The sequence below is a fragment of the Thamnophis elegans genome, chromosome 1 (assembly GCF_009769535.1).
Source record: "Thamnophis elegans isolate rThaEle1 chromosome 1, rThaEle1.pri, whole genome shotgun sequence".
NCBI lineage: Eukaryota > Metazoa > Chordata > Lepidosauria > Squamata > Colubridae > Thamnophis > Thamnophis elegans.
The window spans coordinates 2,862,157-2,883,173 of NC_045541.1; the positions used below are offsets into that span (position 1 = coordinate 2,862,157).

Below are 21,017 nucleotides of genomic sequence, written 5' to 3' on the forward strand. Positions count from 1 at the left end.
TCTCTGTAGCTGCGCCGGCCCTGTGGAACGACCTACCTGTAGAGATCCGGACCCTTACCACTCTCCCGGCCTTCCGTAAAGCCACCAAGACCTGGCTGTTCCGGCAGGCCTGGGGCTGTTGATCAATGTCCAGCCCCACCTACACTGATTGGATGATGTGCAATTTTAATAATGTACCTTATTTTTAAATTTTTAAATGTTTTTATCTGTCTGTAAGCCGCCCAGAGTCCCTAGGGAGTGGGCGGCATACAAATTTTATTAAATTGGAAATTGGAATTGGAATTCATAACCATAAACTACTTAGCTTATGTTAAACAGCTACTATAGAAACATCTGGAAAAACCCTTATAAGGGCAACGAAGATGTCAATTGATCCTCTTGAATTTCCTTTTGCCCTATAAATTCTCTCATTTACTTAGTCTTGCATTGTCTTCAATGATTGCACAATTCAAAGGAGTCTAGAGTAATAGTTTTCAGAAGTGAAGGTTTTAATAAAGTTTCGTTTTATTTTTAAAAACAACAGACTATTTTTGAAAGTAAGATTTGGCTCTTCTCACTGTAACAAATGTAACCAAATGGAAATTGGGGTTAATTTAATCTTTCTCTCTAACTTGGAAATAATGTCATACATGTGCTTGTATGCATGATTGCCAAGTGCATTTTTGTAGAGACTTGGTGAAATAAACCATTCTGGGTTTGTAGTTTACAAAAACATGGATACGACCTTCAGTAAGACATCCAATTTGATGCAGGACGTGAATAAAATCTATCATATCTCTTTTCAAACAAAACAGTGATTAAATAAAGTAGAGAATGGTCCATCACAACAAAGACAAAAGCCTCTGATTCAAAAGAGTTACCACCACCACCCCAGCAGTTTTATAATTGTGTAGTAATAGCAGAAAAAGTTCCTCGTGTCATCTTACCTTCATAGCCAAGTTATCAAGAAACTTAAAGAAATTCTCCCCCACTTCTAGGATGAAGATAATTCATTTCAGAGGAAACAAAGATCATAAACCGATGATGAGAACCTGTGGCCTGGCCTTCTTTCCAAATTAAACTTGTTCTAATCACACAATCATGAGGCCCCATGATGGTGCTTGGCTCATCCCAAACAATATACACAGCTTTCGAAATTCTCATCATCATGATAATCAAAAGTAGGACAACAGAAGAAACTGCTGTACTTCTACAATGTCTCGACTGAGAATGGAATATTTACCTTTGTTGATACTTCAGCAATTAAGTTTTTCTTGTTTGGATCCAAAAATTCCACAGGCTGACCCTCAAATTCAATCTTTCCAAGAATAGTTCCCTGTTCAATTAAAAATATATATATATTGTTATCAGATACCTGAGGACAAAGGACATTTTCATACCACTATCTTTCTACTTCCCAAACTTCCAAAGCAATTCTGCGGTGACTCTGCATTGCAAAGAAAATATCACCTTTGTCCCAGCCTCACATAAATCACAGCACAGCCAGAAGAACAAATTCTCAAAATCATTCAATATAAAGTAATTGCAATAGTCCAAAGCTGGTTTCAAGTCAGCACTAAGTGCTTACATGGAGCACCCAAAAGTCAAAATAGTTGCCTTACTTAATCTTTCTATATATATAAAAAAAGACAACTGAAATAAAGAGCAGAAATTATCTGTCACAGACCTAACACCATTCTTATTGAATTATCTCAAAATCCCAAATTCTTCAGATTTTGGGGGGGGGAAAGTTGGGGGAGAGACCTATGAGGCTTAATGCCACCATGATCTGATTTGTTATAATTCCCATAATGAGAAGAAAAAATGTATTTGCCTTGAATTCTGTCCAAAAGCCCATTTATTTCTATTTTTTAAAAAAAAAACTAAAAGTATCAAGAAACAGAAAAAAAAAACTATTCTGTTTTACAAGGTATAAACGGATGTAGGTGAAAGAGTTCAACTCGGTTTAAACCAAGCAAGAACCATTCTGAAATTTAATATTAAAAGTCATGGCACTTCATATTTGAAGGAAGTTTATAATTGTTATTTTCATGTGCTAAATTATTTCAGTTTGACCTTTTGAAGCATTTTTTTAAATCTGTGGATTTCATGTTTTCAGTTTTAAAGGAAAAAGCAACTTGACAATTTAATTCAGGAAAAGTGTCAATAAAAAGGAAAATATTTTGTCCACCTTATTATTTTGCTTTTTACTTTCATATCCACTTAGAGAAGATTATGATTAAGTCAAAGGTTTGGGAACTATTTTGTAGTTTTCATTTATCCAAAAATAATTTGGAAAGTTTTATTATAACAGCCAACTACAGGGACTTTTCAATAACTCGATTTTGTCTACCTTGTCTCGAATTATTTTAGAAAGCATCCTGGTGTCAATCCCATAAAGAGCTGGTACCTGGGGGGAAAAACAAGTGGTAGTATACTAAAAATTAAAAATTGAAACTTCTGGTAATTCCATCTGATTATGGAAATTAATTCATTAATTCATTTATTACAAATATAATATAAACATATGAAAATATAATTTCTATATACAGATATAATTCCTATATACAAATATATTTTCTATATACAAATATAATTTCTACCAATTACCTCCACTAGACCGATTAGATCCCACAGATTAGGCCTCCTCCGAATTCCATCCGCTGGCCAGTGTCGACTGGCGACCACCCGGAGGAGAGCCTTCTCTCTGGCCACTCCGATCCTCTGGAACGAACTCCCCATGGAGATTTGAACCCTCACCACCCTCCAGACCTTCCGCAAAGCCCTTAAAACCTGGCTATTCCGACAGGCCTGGGGCTAAAAAGCTTCTACCCCCTTCTCGAATGGTATGACTGTTGTGTGTTTTAAATTATGTATTGTTGCACGTTTTTTAAATTTTTGTCTGTATCCCCCTCCCTTGGTTGAGTTGTGAGCCGCCCTGAGTCCCCTTCGGGGGAAAAGGGCAGCATATAAATAAAATAAACATTCAACATTCAACATTCAACATATACAAATATAATTTCTATATGTCATACTAAAATACCAATAAGTGCTATGTGTTGAATATTTTTAATATTCAGCGAAAGCTGCTATCAAAGATGGACTTTTATTTTTTTTCAATCATAGCAAAGAAACAACCCATCAACTTAGAAATATTTAGGCTATGAACCCATATGATGACTAATAAATCAACAATGTCATAAAAACTGAGCTTGAAACTGCCACAGATTTATTTCAATCCTGTATAGCAGTGGGTCCCAAACTTGGCAACTTTAAGACTTGTGGACTTCAGCTCCCAGAATTCTCCAGCCAGCTCTAGCTGGCTGGAGAATTCTGGGAGTTGAAGTCCACAAGTCTTAAAGTTGCCAAGTTTGGGAACCACTGCTGTATAGTAACTTTCATCTACAAACCAGTCAAAATATCATAACATCAACATGATCACTATAACACAAGAGAAGGCATGTAGGTTTTTTGACTTGCCAATATTTCTGTTAAAAGAATCCTGGGAAATGTATTTCTGAGGGGAGATAGGATTTAAAGAGAAGTGTACTTTATAAAGTTAATTTGAACTGGAAACACATAATCTCCATAATTTCTCTCAAAGATTCTGGGCTCCGTATAGAACCAGGAAAGAAGTTGTAATATCAAGCTGTGTTTCTTCTCCACTGGTGTAAAGAGAAAGAGAAAAACTTTTTTGTTTAAAAAAAAAAACCTGCAAAAAGTCCAGATTGTTGTTAATCTAGTAAATAAGAATAGAAAAGAGACATCTTCTTTGATTTTTGCAATACAGTAAAACACAAATCGCTATTAATAAAAATATTTTTAATATTCAGTGAAAGCTGCTATCAAAGATGGACTTTCATTTTTTTTCAATCATAGCAAAGAAACAACCCATCGACCTAGAAATATTTAGGCTATGAATATTATAAAAATAATATAAAAATATTTTCCATAGGAAATATATTCTGCCTCACCTTTTCTTCTTTCAGCCATTCAGCCAGAGGTTTGACTGCCCGCCAGTGACTGTATTCATTGCTGTAATCCAGCACCAGCAGACCTGAAACCTATGAAGACAACGTGACTCTAAAACTACTCTAAAAGTGTTTTAAAACAATGCTTAGCAGGAAAGGGTTAATTCCAAGTCTGTTTTACTGAGGACATGGTCTAGAGCAGGGATAGCAATAGCAATAGCAGTTAGACTTATATACCGCTTCATAAGCGGTTTACAGAGTCAACCTTGAGCCGGTGAGATTTGAACCGCCGAACTGCAGATAACAGTCAGCTGAAGTGGCCTGCAGTACTGCACTCTAACCACTGCGCCACCTCGGCTCTTAACCTACTGGGCCGTGGCCTGTTGGGACCCAGGTCACACAAGCACATGATCACGCGAAGCTGCATTTGCACAAGCAACGTTAAGTTAGTAACATGGCGGTTGAGTGGATCTGGCAACTGCTTATCAGAAGGTTGCCAACGTTGATCAAATGACCCAAGATACACCAACTATTATAAATATATTCCAGTTGCCAAGTGTCAGAATTTTGACCACGTGACCATAGGGAAGCGGCAACGGTCATAAGTGTGAAAAACAGTCATAAGACATTTTCTTTTTTTTTTCTTTTTTTTAAGCAGATTTTTTTTTATTATTTTTTCCCTTCTACAACACCTTACAGTCATTACATCAACATTGCTATGTCATCATACCTGTACATGTATATAATATTTCGCTTCTATATTTACACACCTTTATACACAGTTCTATATATATTTATATATATAGTTTTTTGGCTTAATTAATTTTATTCTTGTTTTGCAGCCATTTGTACCAATTGTTCCAAATTTCATAATGTTCCGACTCTTCTTTATCTTTTAATTTCAGTGTTAATTTGTCCATCTCTGCACAATCCAAAGTTTTTTTTTTATCACTAATTCTCCCGAGGGGAAATTATTTTGTTTCCAGCACTGGGCAAATGCTATTCTAGCTGCAGTTAGCAGATGTGTTAATATGTACTTAATTTTCTTTGTATATTTCCCTTTGATTATTCCCAGTAGAAAGATTTCGGGTTTGTATTTTATCTGTTCTCCTGTAATTTCTTGCGCCCATTTCCAAATTTTATGTCCAATATTTTTGTGTTACGGGGGGGGGGGGTTGTTCCTTACCTTGATGCCATCAGACTCCAAATATCTCCTGAGGCCAATTTCATCTAAAGCAGCTGTGTCCGGGACACCGCCATTTCCTACGATGGGATTGACCATGGTGAGGATCTGTCCATGGTAGCTGGGATCAGTCAGACTTTCGGTGTATCTGGATTTAGCACAATAGGAAATTATTTTTCTAGATTAAAACCCACACAAAATTAATACTCCCTGCCAGATCAGCAGGCTGGAAGACAGAATATAAGAAACCAGGTTAACCGTTTTCTTGAACTATTGATTTGGCTGGAAATATTAACACTTTCTAATTGGAGGGGAGAAGTTAAATATTGCCATTTTTGCTATTAATTATGATAAATTGACCGATGAAAGAAATGGTAGTCAATTAATTGTCTGTAAACAATATGCACCTAAAGATTTGAAAGGAAAAATTCCCATTGAGTCTGATACAACATTTGTGCAGGTGATAGCTACTAAGAAATGTTCCCCTCCAACTCATGAACTTCATTTTTATATGGATATATATCACAGTACTCAAAAATGAAGTATTCTTAGTGTCTTTGTAAAGGCACCAGCATTCTTCAGGATGATTTACACAGGCTAAATAGAATTTATTTCATTGTTATTTAAATTATATATAATTGAAGTGCCATATTATTTCTCAAATATCAGCAAATTGCAAGAAGCGTTGTTTTTTTAATGTAGACTTCCCTGTGAAAGGATGGATTGTTGCGCACAGGAAAACACTTTAACTAATCCAGAGTGGTAGTGAGCTGATATCAACAATTAAATGTATTAATCAATTAAGAGAAATGATGTGTCAGATTAAACAATTGGTATGAAATATGTCAGACTATGATTTTGTAATTCTTGATATGCAGATTTTGCCAATGACTAAAACAAATTAGGTCCTTAGTTTTAATGAATGATTTTTGTAACCCTGGAGGCTTATAATAAAGTAATACCATCGAAGTTAGTTGGGCAGTTTTGAAGAACATAAATTATTACTGCAGACCTGGCCTCCTGTTAAGTGTGAATGCTTTTTTTATTAATTATAGCCCCTGGGCCAAAAGTTATTGTAATAAAGGTATGGATACACAATTGCATTTCTACTTTCAGTCACTTTGCTATATTTCAGAAAAGTATTTCAGTAAAGCAGAAATCATTACATAATATAATATACCTATCAATGCTTTTTTGTATCTCCCTGCATTGATATGCTGTGAAATCCAGTATAAAAAAAGATCTCTTTATGCAGGGAAGATCGGCCTTTTTGCTAGTGCTGGCCCAAAGGATTGGTTAAATATTTTCTGAATATTGATAATCTGAGGAGAGCAAGGAAACGCGGTGCCTTAAAGTATCACAACTTGTTCCTAAGCTTGTGGCTTTTATTGGCAAAATACTAGTGGGTGGGTTACCAGGCACAGTTTACATATTCCTTAATAACTGAGGCCAGTTCTGTAGTTATTTAGAATTATTTGAAATATGTTAGTTTTGGCTCACATCCAACGAGGAAATCTCACAAGGAGTCTCTCTGAATCGACTAATTGATCAGGCATATCTATTTGAATAAATGTGGTTTTATAATTTTAGCTTAACCACATACCTCTCTATACTCTGGTTTCTATGTTCTTCGTAATGAAGATTGCTCTAGCCTTGGTATTAATACCCTGTAATGTTCAGCAACATTACATTAATCCTATGAGACCTCAATACAGGTAATCCTCAATTTATAATCACAATTTGGATCAAAATTTCCATTACTAAGTTGCAAAGTGAGTGATGTTCAATTTTATAGCCTTTTTTGTCATTGTCACTGCAGTTGTTAAGTGCTTGTTGGAAGCTGGCTGGGAAGATCACAAATGGCCCCAGGATGTTGCAACCATCATAAATACAACCCAGTTGCGAAGGACCCAAATTTTGGTCATGTGGCTGTGGGGATACTGCAATGGACATAAGTGACCTGGGTACTTGAGAGACCGCCTGCTGCCAATTACCTCCAACAGACCGATTAGATCCCACAGAGTAGGCCTCCTCCGAATCCAATCTACCAGCCAATGCCGATTGGCTACCACCCGGAGGAGGGCCTTCCTTGTGGCTGTTCCGGCCCTCTAGAACGAGCTCCCCATGGAGATTCGGACCCTCACCACCCTTCACGCCTTCCGCAAAGCCCTTAAAACCTGGCTGTTCCGACAGGCCTGGGGTTGACGAGTTCCCGTCCCCGCTCGAACTGTGTGGCTGTTGATTGTTTTTAAATTCTTTTTGTAATTGCTTGTTTATTGTTTTTCCCCTTGTTTGTATTCCCTCCTTTTGATTTGTTAGCCGCCATGAGTCCCTCTGGGAATAGGGCGGCATATAAGTGCAATCAAATCAAATCAAGTCCTAAGACTGGTTGTAAGTTTTTCCAATGCTGTTATGAATGGTTGTAAGTTAAGGACTACCTGTAGCACAGGATTTATATTGTGCCAAAGATGCTTTTCAACAGCTCATGCAAGCTATGCTGGCCATCCTCCAAATTGGCAGGGTGTACTTTCCCACAATCTCTGGAACTCTGATATTGATTCCCGTGAGACATATTCTGAATACAGTGACAAGCTGTGTGAAACTTAGATCCATTTTGGGGAGCAGAGGAGCAAATGCATTTGAAAACAAGCTCATGCACAGTTTACAAACAACATTTCTGCCAATAAACCACCATCTTGAAGGGAAATTAATCCTTCTGGTGCAACTTGGCAGTGGTGATGCAGCAAAATATATTACCCATCGTCTATCACCGTAGAAAAATTAGTCGTGCTCTCCATCATTCTGATCTATATGAAGCAGTTGTGAGCTGGCAGGTATATTAAAAGAACTAGTATTTAGCATGTCAAAGAAGCACAAATAATTATTTCCAGATGCAAAACCTTGCAACCAAATTTATGTACTTTAATGTAGCTGCTACTGAATTCCAGTAAGAGTAATGAGGGGTCTTTCTTTGGTGTGATGATTTCGCAGATAAGAAAGCAGAGTTTGTTCAGAATGTGGCAGTAATGCTTTAATTATCTTCCCAAACTGGTCAAATGGTCTGGGTTCTCTTAAGTTGCAGTATTTCAAAAGTTCTGTTCCAGATAGAACAGTGTTTCTCAACCTTAGCAACTAGAAGATGTCCGGACTTCAACTCCCAGAATTCCCCAGCCAGCGAATGAGATAGAAGCACTTACCCATCATGTTAAATATTTCTAAAGCATAGAATAGGTAGAGATAGGGAAATAGAAAAGCTAGCCAGAACTGAATATTCATCATTTGAAGGTGGAAGAAACCGTAAATATGTTTGGAATATTTTTTTTTAATTTGTATCCCACCTTTATTCTTACAAATATCTCAAGGTGGCAAACATAACCAACACCTCCCCCTCCTATTATTTTCCCCACAACACCCCTGTGAGGTGGTTTGGGCAAAGAGACAGTGACTGGCCTAAGTTTACCCTACAGGTTTTCATGGCTAAGACAGAAGTCACAGCCTCCTGGTTTCTAAGTCTTAAACACAAACTGGCTCTCAATTAATAAGTATCTCTCCTTGATTAATAAGCAGGATTAAATAATATGATGATAGATTGACTTAAAGTCACTATAAGAGATCATTTTAAACCATTTTTTCATATATATTGGTTGAATTAAAAGGGTGGTAGATTAAAAAATAAGTTGTGTTAAAGGCCAAATTACATGTAACTGGAAAAACAAGTAACAGAACCCTACACTGAAGCAGATGAAAGGGAAAAAAGTAGTATATGGAGGTATACTAATACCTATATATTAGTTGTATATTAGTGGTGGGTTTTAATTTTATTTAGAACCTATTCTGTGGGTGTGGCCTATTTTGTGGGCGTGGCTTGGCAGTCATGTGACCGGGCGGGTATGGACAACTTGACATCACTCAGTCACCACCCTCAAGCCATGTGGCAAAAATTTTTGGGACTCCTATAAAGGGAGGGGGGAAGAGAGGGGAAAACCTTCCAAAAATAGACAACTGAAGGATTAAGGGTCGAAATTAGGGAGATCGGAGAAGGCAGGACAGAGGGGAATCCAGTAGAAAGCTTTCACAAGCTGGGGAAAGAACTTTGGGAGATCGGAGGAGGCAGGACAGATGGGAATCCAGGAGGAAACTCCTGAGCTTGCCACTGCTGTCTGGTGGATTGTGCCGCTGGATCTCTCCATGCCTCTCCCTTCACCACCTCCACTCCCAGGTATGGGACTTGACAATGAATTGGGCTATGATAGTGCGGATGGGCGGGGGAAGTGAGCGATGGAGCTGCTTCCAGACGGGCAGGGGTGAGCGAGTGAGCAACAGGGCTGGGGCAATAGCAATAACAATAGCAGTAGACTTATATACCGCTTCATAGGCCTTTCAGGCCTCTCTAAGCGGTTTACAGAGAGTCAGCATATCGCCCCCAACAATCTGGGTCCTCATTTTACCCACCTCGGAAGGATGGAAGGCTGAGTCAACCCTGAGCCGGTGAGATTTGAACCGCTGACCTGCTGATCTAGCAGTAGCCTGCAGTGCTGCATTTAACCACTGCGCCACCTTGGCAGGCGTTCCGGAAGTTACTTCCGGGTCCACCGGTCGAACCTCCTCTCACCGGATGGGTAAATTTCACCATCCAGTTCTCCCGAGCCAGTGCGAACCAGCAGAAACCCACCACTGTAATATGTGTAGAGAGAGACAGAATTCCATGAGAAGTGGCCAAGAGCCCATAAGCTGACAATTAGAAATTATTTTCCAAAAAAAACAAAAGGAAAAGACATTTGAAAGTTAAATTTCAAAGCACATGGAAGTGACTAAAGGCTGACATTGTCACTTCTGCGCTCCAAAGATAGTTGGGATCATGTTCTTATGACAGGGCAACTAGGCAGTGCAGGTAAGTTCTAAGAAGATTTCCCCAATCTCCATCCTGTCTGGAAGAGCAGCTACATTTCGCATTGTTGGCTACCTTGCAAATAATATACTGTAAAAGTATTCAATTTCTTTAAATATTTCAATAAACTAAATCAGTTTTTGTTATAAATTTATTTTTAGAGTCAACTAAGAATGAATAAAACAAGGATGCACTAAGTAGACCAAAGATACAACCGGCAGAGATCCGGAAAAAAATAGAATGCACAGACAATGGTTCTATATTATTAGATTAAAAAGGGCAAGTTAAGGCAGGCGAAGGTGAACAGCCAAAGAGATGATAAACCAAGATCCAAATAATTTACTAGGGATCCAGATGAAAAGCTAACCCAAACAACAGCATAGAGGTCTGGTGAAGAGCAGCAGGGGAGAGAATGTTTTTGAGCAAAGTGCTGAGCAGCTAAATTCGCCAATCAGATAAACCTGGATGCAGTAAGGGGGGGGAAGCTACTAAATGCCATGAAAAACATATTCCATCCCCTTTTCTCCCTTTTTTTTTGGGGGGGGGGGGGTTGTTGAGCTGAAAATGGTCTTGGCAGCAATATTTTCAGCCAATTTCCTCCAACATTCCCCTATGCTTAGTCTGTCGTAGTAATCAGAAGGAATCTGGTAGCATCTTTTCTTATTAAAAATGTTATTAAAAGGAATACATTTTACTTTTACTTCCCAAATATATTTTTTTCTTTAGACTTTCCATTACTTTCCATTTCCTAGGACCTGGATATCTCCGTGACCGCCTCCTGCCACATACCTCCCAGCGTCCGATAAGATCTCACACGATGGGCCTTCTCCGGGTGCCATCGACTACACAATGTCATCTGGCGGCTCCCCGGGGGAGAGCCTTCTCTGTAGCTGCCCCGGCCCTATGGAACGATCTACCCCCTGAGATCCGGACCCTCCCCACTCTCTCAGCCTTCCGAAAGTCTATTAAGACCTGGCTGTTCCGGCAGGCCTGGGGCTGTTGATCCTTGATTGAGCTCCAGCCCCTAAGATTGAGTGCATGTTGTGTTCTTTTAATTTGCTTTGTCTTTGTATTTTAAATTCCTTTAATATTCTTTAAATTGTTTTTATGTAAGCCGCCCGGAGTCCTTCGGGATTGGGTGGCATACAAATTCATTAAACCTTAACCTTAACCTTACTCAGTTTAAATATATATTATTAACTCTTTTGGTTAGTAAGACACTTCTAAACCATTTCAACAGCAGATGGCTTTTCATTTTGTTTTTAAAAATAACAATAAGCTTTGTTTTTAAATAGGTTCATTGGCTAGGTAGAAGAAGAGAGTAGATTATTCCAATTTTCTCTTTTATTTCTACCTTTACAGCTTTTATCCACTTCCGACCCTTTTCCCCCACACAGGCACATATTGCATATATGTATGTATAATAATTTCCCTTGTTTATAAAGGGGAAAGGGAAAAAATGAAAAATGTCAATATTAGTTTTAGGGTGTGAAGAGCTGTTGTGGCAGACAATTTTTAAAAATCTGGAGTGCGCTCCTCCTGGAAGATGTGGAAATACTGTCCTGGTTCAAGCTTAAATCATGATGTGATTTTTGTATTCGAATAACTTAACTGTACAACCATGTTTTAAAAATCTACTGTAACATTATATGTGAAGATTATTATTATATTTCTGAGTCTTGAGCATTTTAAAGCATGTTTATCTGCGTTGGGTCAGAAATTAACTTTAAAAAAATAGGACAACTTGTTAATTTTCATTAGGACACTGTCTGGGTTCAGGTGACCCTGAATCACAAAGTTGTCAGCAACATAGGTGAAGTCCTTCTCTATAGTTAGTTACAATTCACATTCTAATGTGGTAGTGTGGTAGTGTGACAAAGAGATTGTGTGCTCTTACCCTGAAAGGCCAGTATTGAATACAACTTCTCCAGCTGTTGAGGATGGATGCCCAAAAGAGTAACCTCTCATCCTAGTACCATCTTCTAGCACCAAATTGGCGCTCTGTGCCTAGAGGAAAAAGTCCATGATAATCAGCATTTCTTTATCCACATATGTATAATTCCTTCTAAGTAATACATTCCATTCTTTATAATTCTGCCATATGTAAGGGAACTGAAAATGGAAGCCTTTTTGTTGCTGTGTTATATTTTACAGTTAGATGAGAGGGGGGGGGGAGAAATCCTAATTTAACAATAGCATATATCAGTAAAATTCAATGTAGCGAGTAAAATTAGTTACCGTAAGTGTATTTTAACGGAATTCAGCTTGGACTCCATTTTGTCAACTTTAAAACAAAACAAAAAATCTTCCTCGGGTGAAATGGGAAATTTGGTCAAATAAACACTAGAAATGCAGCACAATAAAGGCAACACTGAAACCAATAAAGCCTAAACAATATAACAAGCGCTGGAGGGTTGTTTGTAATAGAGCAGTTGTTCCCAAACTTGGCAACTTTAAGACTTGTGGACTTCAACTCCCAGAATTCTCCAGCCAGCTCTGCAGAGCTGGCTGGAGAATTCTGGGAGTTGAAGTCCACAAGTCTTAAAGTTGCCAAGTTTGGGAACAACTGTAATAGAGTAATAAATATCATCCCAAAGGTGCTTTTTTTAGGAGATAATTGGACTTTCTTGTTTCTTCTTTGAAGACGTTTCACTTCTCATCCATGACCAGGATGACTGAGAATCTCTACAGACTTTTAGTCATAAATATTGTTGCTAAAAATGTAGACCAGATTGAAACTCATATGTCAGCTTCTAGAGAAGCTTATGTTCCCAACTCATTCCTTGGCTTGACTTCATTGAATCTGTTCAAAAGCAAGCCAGGGAGATATAGTTTCACTGTTAAAGAGTGGCTATAGGTTAGAAATCAGGAGACTGTAAGTTCTAGTTCCTCCTTAGGCAGCTGGGTGACCTTGGGGCAGTTACTTTCTCTCATCCCAAACCGCCTCATGTTTGATTGTTGTAGGAAAAATAGGAAGAGGAAGGACTATTATTAGGTTCATTGCCTTGAGTTATTTATAAAAAATAAAGGTGGGGTTAAAAAAATTAATGAAATAATAATAACTTCTCAATTTGCATGTTCTTAAGCAAGCACCTGGTGAATGAGTTATCTTCTTTCTCCTTAAGTAATTAAACATGAAATATCTATAGGCAAAATTTGCATCCGAAGAGCCGAGGTGGCGCAGTGGCTAGGGTGCAGTACTGCAGGCCACTTCAGCTGACTGTTATCTGCAGTTCAGCAGTTCTAATCTCACCGGCTCAGGGTTGACTCAGCCTTCCATCCTTCCGAGGTGGGTGAAATGAGGACCCGGATTGTTGTTGGGGGCAATATGCTGACTCTGTAAACCGCTTAGAGAGGGCTGAAAGCCCTATGAAGCGGTATATAAGTCTAACTGCTATTGCTATTGCTATTGCTATTGCATTACTACATAAAGCATTCCTGCATTTTTCTAACACAACCACACATTTTCTTGCTCTATGTGCTATAATAATAATAACAGTAGACTTATATACCGCTTCATAGGGCTTTCAGCCCTCTCTAAGCGGTTTACAGAGTCAGCATATTGCCCCCAAGGTGGCAATAAGCTGACTCTGTAAGCTGACTCCCCCTAAGGCAAGGTGCAAAATTCTGGCCAAGAGTTGCAAAAATCCTTTGAGAAGCAGGACAGGAACTACATTGGAAAAAGCAGTAGATAGAATCAAGGCCCCCCCAAAAAATAATCACATGATTTTGCATTACATTTATATTTAATTAAGCATTAAAATATAGTTAATTCAATCTATCTCCGGTTATGTATTTAATGATTTTCCCTGTCTGCCCCATTCAATACTGCGATCAAGTAGCAAAGTTTGGAATGTTCCAGGGTCTTTAGCCATGATTTTCACAAGTTCCATGCAGCCTCAGATTATCTATCTTTGATCTAGTGGATCAGAAATTGGCCTTATATTTTGAAAGCTTCCATTTCAATCCACTCACTTTCATCAACAGTGACCTTCACATGACCAGAGTCTCCCCTCTTACACCCCCCTCTGCCTACATACGAAAATTACACCGATTTAATTTCTAAATCTTGCTTCTCAGTTAGCAGCACTATTCCCTGGAGAAAATCCCTTTGAAATCAATAGTAGTTACTTTGAATAACTACAATCTAGATGTACAAGTGTATTATAAAATTCTGATTGGAGTGAACAAGCAAAAGGTTGCATTATTTGATCCTATTATTATATTGCCCAAAGGGCCCTGCAATCTTAGCATATTTCTAGGCAAGCAAATGCTTTCATGTTTCTGATTTAGCATCATCATTATTTAAGAACAGACTTGTTTATGCAACATTGCTGAAGCAATTTTTCCCTTAACATACAAGACCTTATGAGTCCCACAGTTGATATGCTCCTGGTTTTTTTTAATGCACGTGGTCTTAATTTATAAATTATTCAAAACAAATTATCCTGGCTAACCAGTTTCCTATGAAAAAGAGGTGGTGGTTTCCACCTGGCTAGAATGTCTTCTGCAGAATCATGTTTGCTGAACTGAGCTGCTATTCCTTGCCAAGGTGGCGCAGTGGTTAGGGTGCACTACTGCAGGCCACTTCAGCTGACTGTTATCTGCAGTTCAGCGGTTCTAATCTCACCGGCTCAGGGTTGACTCAGCCTTCCATCCTTCCGAGGTGGGTGAAATGAGGACCCAGACTGTGGGGGCGATATGCTGACTCTGTAAACCGCTTAGAGAGGGCTGAAAGCCCTATGAAGCAGTATATAAGTCTAACTGCTATTGCTATTGCTATATGGAATTGGCATGTGCCAATTCCACTAATCTTTATACTGTATAGTAATAAGGTGACCAGATTTTAATACTGGTAAAGCGGGACACCATTGACGGGGTGGGGGTGGGGTTCTTGATTAAAAGTTTGGTCTATAAGACTCAGTCTTCTTCAATGTAGTATGTAAGCACAATCATATTAGTTCTCTTTAGGATCTTTCGGTATGAGAGGACTGGAAGATAGCTATTATGTTCTCAGGTTTTTTGGTGTCTTTTTTCTCACTGCCCCAGATCCACTACTTAGAGATAAGACATACTGATAAGCAAGATTTTACTTATACTCTAAATAAAGGTTAAACAAAATATAAGATCGAAGGAGAGCGGGTTGTCCTTCTGTTAAAGAATCAAACTCACAATCTCTGTCCCAAGGTTTTGATGCCGAATACTAATTCAGCAGTGGGTTCGTCTGCTCAGCTATACAGGTTGGGTCTGTACAATCCAGTATTTCAAAAGAAAAAGAAAAAACACCAAGAGGTTTTAGGCTCCTATCTCCCGATCAAAATTGCGTGTGAGTAGACCGGATAAGTGAGTGCCAGGGCATCCGCTCAGAAAAAAAATGTTAAGGTAATCAGATCGGTTTGAGCGCCGGCTTCTCCTTCACGTGCCCTGTATTTGCTTTGCCTCGCCTCTCTCCGCACCTGCGCTCTGCATATGCCTCCGAGATGCAGACCCCCTTCGGGCACGCCAGGTTTCTCAGAGGCTGACAGCCCAGCCTCTCGGTAACCCGGCTGCCGAAGGGAGGGCAGCCAGTTGCGAGCATAGGGGAGGGGAGGCGAGGAGAAGGAGCCCGCCTCCTCCTCCCTCAAGGTTGGACAGCAGTAGTGGCTCTGCAGGAGGCAGCGGTGGTATCATTTCGGGACTGGGCAACTGCTCAGTTGCTTATCTCCCACCCTCTACTGGAAGGGTTCGGGCATGTTCCCAACCAAGAGGTAGTTGCGTTGCTGCTGCCGCTGCGCCCCCATGCACCCATTTTCCTCAGTTTGCTCCTGCATCATGCTTGGGCAGAGCCGCCGGGGGTTGCTGGTGCTGCTGGCATTCTTTGCGCTTTGCCGCGCAAACCCAGAAAGGCGTCTGGCTGCTCCGGAGCAGTTGAGCTCTTTTCTTTCTTTGCCGGCTGCTACGGTTCCAGTGCAATAATGATGAGTTGGCACCGGTACTTGCTGGAGCGCAGCACTGCGAACACCCCAGCCGAGACTGAGGGCGAAGGCTGCAGGGGTCCCGAGGGCTCAAAGTGGGGCTCTCTGTGCGCCTGCTGCCGCCGCCACCCCTACTGCAACTGGCTCTATGAGTTGTATTATTGCATGAGCCAACAACACCCGCTGCTTGTCTTCCTGCTGCTCATCGTGATTAGCGCCTGCCTAGCTTTGCTCGCCATCTTCTTTTTCACCTCGGGGCTGGTAAGTTGCCCGTCGCTTAGAGTGGCGCACTTTGGTGGGCAAAGAAATTTGCTGCCACCTTGAGGAAGCGTCCCTAGCCCTTCAGAGTCCCAGGCAGTTTTGTGGGAGGTGGCCTTCTGTTTCGCTCTTAAAATCGGGAATTTTTTAAAACGCCGTGGGACACGGGACAAATTGTGAAAAATTGGGACTATCCTGCCAAAAGTGGGACATCTGGTCACCTTATAGTAAGAGCTAAAAAAAGAATACTCCCATTACTGCTATACAATGCTATCATTTTAAAAAAAAAATATTTACATTTAATGTAAATATATATATCTATATATCTATATCTATCTACATCTATCTATCTATCTATCTATCTATCATCTATCTATCTATCTATCTATCTATATATATATATATATATATATATATATATATATATATATATATATATATATATATAATATTATGTATTATATATAGTGTATATATATATATATATATATATATATTATATATATTATATAATCATTTACAATTTGGCTTTCAAAAAAGTAAGAACATGATTCTATATCTGCTGAATTGTACTGATCATACCAATAAAATAATATAATTGAAGTAGTTTGTAATATATATTTGTGTGCAAACAAAATTATTCTATATTTTAGGTGATCTGAAAGATTTGGGTAAGTATAAACTGATATTAAAATAAATAGATGCTTTGTGCCAAAAAAAAAATGAAGCCAGAAGTATTCCTGGCAAATTCAGCTAGAGAAATTGTCCATTGCATTCCACAGCTAGATATTGCTGAACATTTGAGAATTATTAGAAAATATATCGGTAAGGACATGGTTTTTCCATTGTTGTCTTTCTCTGAGCTAAGGATGTGCAATCAAGGTAGATTGTAGATTGTAGAAGTTTATTTATATGCCACCCTTTTCCCTGGGGGGACTCAGGGCGGCTTACAACTCGAGAGGGGTGGGGAGACAAACTTTTAACACGTAAGACAATACATAAGACAATACATCATTAAAACACAGCATTCATACCATTCGGGCGGGTTACAGTCTTTAGCCCCAGGCCTGACGGGATAGCCAGATTTTGAGGGCTGTGCGGAAGGTCTGGAGGGTGGTGAGGGTACGAATCTCCATGGGGAGATCGTCCCATAGGGTCGGAGCTGCCACCGAGAAGGCTCTCCTCCGCGTAGTTGCCAGTCGACATTGACCGGCAGATGGGACTCGGAGGAGGCCTAATCGATGGGATCTAATTGGTCGAGTGGAGGTGATTGGCAGTAGGCGGTCTCTCAAGTACCCAGATCCACTACCATGTAGGGCTTTGTGGGTGACAAGTAGCACCTTGAAGCGCACCCGGAGATCGACAGGTAGCCAGTGCAGCTCGCGGAGGATAGGTGTTATGTGGGTGAAACGAGGTGCACCCACAATCGCTCACGCGGCCGCATTCTGGACTAGCTGAAGTCGCCGAATACTCTTCAAGGGCAGCCCCATGTAGAGCACATTGCAGTACTCCAGCCTAGAGGTCACAAGGGCACGAGTGACTGTTGTGAGAGCCTCCCGGTTCAGGTAGGGGCACAACTGGCGCACCAGGCGAACCTGGGCAAATGCCCCCCTGGTCACAGCTGACAAATGGTGTTCAAAAGTCAGCTGTGGGTCCAGGAGGACTCCCAAGTTGCAGACCCTGTCTGAGGGGCGTAATATTTGACCCCCCCCCCCCAGCCTGAGAGGTCTGTGAAAAGAAATGAGGAAACAAACTAAAAGAAGAAATGGGAATAAAATAAACTTTAGAAATGCTAGGGAGCCTGGCTGTGTCTCTGGAAACCTGATAGGGAACTATCAATTTAACTTGGTTGCCACCTTATATGTTTGTAAATAAAGTCAAATATTTAAAAACACCATAAGCATCTAGTGCTTTCTTTTTAAAGAAAAACCGAGAAGATTTGTGCCCATATATATTTTCACTACTCAAAGGAAATGGGGGAATATATGAGTTCCCTTAAAAAGAAATAAAGGGCTTTGCAAACAACACCTCCACGTATTATGGCTTTTAAACTGTTTTCTGACCATGTGTAGGAACAAAGATAGAAGTTAGCCCTGAGACAGGTAATCCATCTGAGAAGGACAATTTAGAAAATCAATACTGGGATTACACAAGCATCTTGCCTCAGGGCCCCAGTTAGTGCTGGCTGTAAGAATGAGGATGATAAAGAGGAGGACTAGGGCGGCTTCAATCCTGGATTAAATTTCTCAGCAAGGATGAGATAATAGAGAAAATAGATATGCTTATGGTTACTAACTGACTTGAGAAAGACTTTTATCATATGGAAGTGAGATAACCCAAAGCAGAAACAAGTTTAACATCAGTAAGAAGCAGATCTCTGTCCCCACTAATCCAATTATTAACTTTCATGATTTCATATTGGCCATATTATCTCATAAATACTCATATTATATAAATGATTATATGTGAGGTCATACCCAAGAACAATAGTTTGGTGATTCTCCCAATATTCTCTTAATCACCAAACTCTATGTGCTGTCCATAAAACATTTTCATAATATTATCTTGAATTGAACATTCAGGTTCTATCAGGAAAAAAAATGCAAACTCTACATTCACGTTTTCTAGTATTAGATGGAGTAAAAGTCTATCAAAACTTCATAAATGTAATCTTTGATATCTAATAATTCTACATTAACTTTAAACCCATTGTTAAGAACAGCTACCTCAACATGAGTATGCCCAGATTACATAGTTCTATACACTTAAACAGGATCTCTGAACCTTCACCTTTCAAAACAATTCAACCCATAGTTTAAAACTCAAGGTACACACTAGTATTTGTTAAGTCAATAAATCTGCAGTTAACAGCCTCTAATATATCAGAACTTGGAAACCCATATTTGCTCAATAATGTTCTTGTGCTTGCTTTAAGAAAAATTACCTGCAGCCATGAATTTTTCACTCTGCACTGAGAGAAAACATTGGTCAAATGTTTAATGAGAAGTTGTAATTACCTTCACAGAGAGTGACCGGATACCAATTCTTGAAAAGTACTGATTATGTTGAATGGCTCCATGGACAACACCAAATCGTCCTTTCAAAGTTTTAACAATTTTGTAGGTTCTCAGCATTCTTGTCATCTTGAGGAAAGTGATTATATTTTTCCAGGATGGATTGTTATACAAGTGTGCACAGAAACAATGCTAAAAACTCAAATGTGCTACTTTTGCTTTGTGTTTTTACTCAATCTTCCATCAAAAAAAAAAAAGGAGACGACTCCTCCTTCCTTGCTCCTCCTTAAAGGAGGGTTCAGCATAATCCTTACAGAAATATAAGCATAGATAGGGAAAAGGTGAATCCTAGAACAAGTATGAAACAAGCTTCAATTGCTAGAAATCAGGATGAGATGCAGTGGTGTGTTGTATCAGCTTTCTTCTGCTACAATTTATTAAGATATAAAAATCACATAATTCTTGCTAGTTCTATTGATATATCAAATTTGCAAATTTGGGGAATATCTTTTTCTAAGAATCTTGATGTTTCTTAGAATAAAATAAGAGCTATTTAATTCAGCATTTTACAAGGATTCCAGCTGTTTACCCAGTATCCACTCTCCATTTAAATTTAGTTTCTGACTTAATTCAGGACTTAATCAGGATCTTAATTCTAATTACATTTTACAAAATAGATTACATATGATGGCACATGTTCCAAGTTACCAATAAAAAGACATGCATAGTCCTTATTTTTCACCTTAAGAAATTATGTTTATGTTTATGTTTATTAACATTTATAGGCCGCCCTTTTCCCTGAGGGGACTCAGGGCGGCTTACATAAAATGGGGGAAGGGGGGTACAAACAATAGACACAAAATAGTACATAAAGATAAAAATAAAAGCAACATTCATTTATCATTCGGGTGGGGACAGATTGTCTTTATCCCCAGGCCTGGCGGCTATAACGTACAAAGTAAACTTAGTACTTAAACTTAAAACTTAGAAGATAGACCTCTATTCCAGAATTGGCATATTTGCATCACAAGAATAAGAACATTGATCAACACAACTTGAACCTGAAATACTTTACATAAATATGATATTGAGGTAGGTCCATGAAATGGCACAGTGCTATTAATTCATTTTTATTCCAACATCTCTCAAAATTTAGTGATTCCAGTATGAGAAACACTACAACTGAACTGTTACAATCTGCATTATTTCACATTTTAGAGTCCAGTCTAACTGGATTTATATGTTTATATTTTGATTCAATATTCATGTGGATAGTTACATTATTACGGCTTCGTGTGACTATACGATGAAGGGGTTTTGAGTAGGAGAAAAGAGATTTTTCAAAGTGGAAGCAGCAATGTGAACACATGGGAAGTTACAAAGAGCCTGAATACAATTTGTATAATATAAACCTGAGCTGCACCAATGAGAGGAATGACAAAACTTGCATTTCATCAGCTTAACTTCCCATATCAAACATTTCCCTGAGGGTATAATTTTGCATTCCTACATAAGTATAGGAATTGTGTTTTATTGGCCAAAGGGAATGATAAATAAAGCTGGAGTTTCTTGTTGTAACCTCATAACAATACAAAACTCAATACTCTTCAGTAAAAATGTGATAACTGAGGCATATTTTTGTTTGTGCTTAATTGGACAAACACCCCAAACATTTTAGTAACTTTTGCTTACAACTAAATTCAGAGCTAATTATTTACCTGATAACATCCAGCAAGAAAAACTGTATCATTAATGTCTAATTCAAGAAGA

The 21,017-nt window shown here is 38.9% G+C and overlaps 1 protein-coding gene across 1 annotated transcript in view; it reads right to left on the bottom strand.

The window, feature by feature from the left end:
* Positions 1 to 19,388, bottom strand: part of CPS1 (carbamoyl-phosphate synthase 1) — a 168,560-nt gene extending 149,172 nt beyond the window's left edge. Inside the window, exons 1-6 of the mRNA XM_032233904.1 lie at positions 19,251 to 19,388; positions 11,919 to 12,028; positions 5,137 to 5,281; positions 3,954 to 4,043; positions 2,333 to 2,389; positions 1,223 to 1,315 (exon numbers count right to left, since the gene is read on the bottom strand). Of these exons, the coding sequence (XP_032089795.1) occupies positions 1,223 to 1,315; positions 2,333 to 2,389; positions 3,954 to 4,043; positions 5,137 to 5,281; positions 11,919 to 12,028; positions 19,251 to 19,376 (621 nt within the window). The 5' untranslated portion in view covers positions 19,377 to 19,388. The remainder of the gene's footprint in view (positions 1 to 1,222; positions 1,316 to 2,332; positions 2,390 to 3,953; positions 4,044 to 5,136; positions 5,282 to 11,918; positions 12,029 to 19,250) is intronic.
* Between the last annotated feature and the right edge of the window lie 1,629 nt (positions 19,389 to 21,017).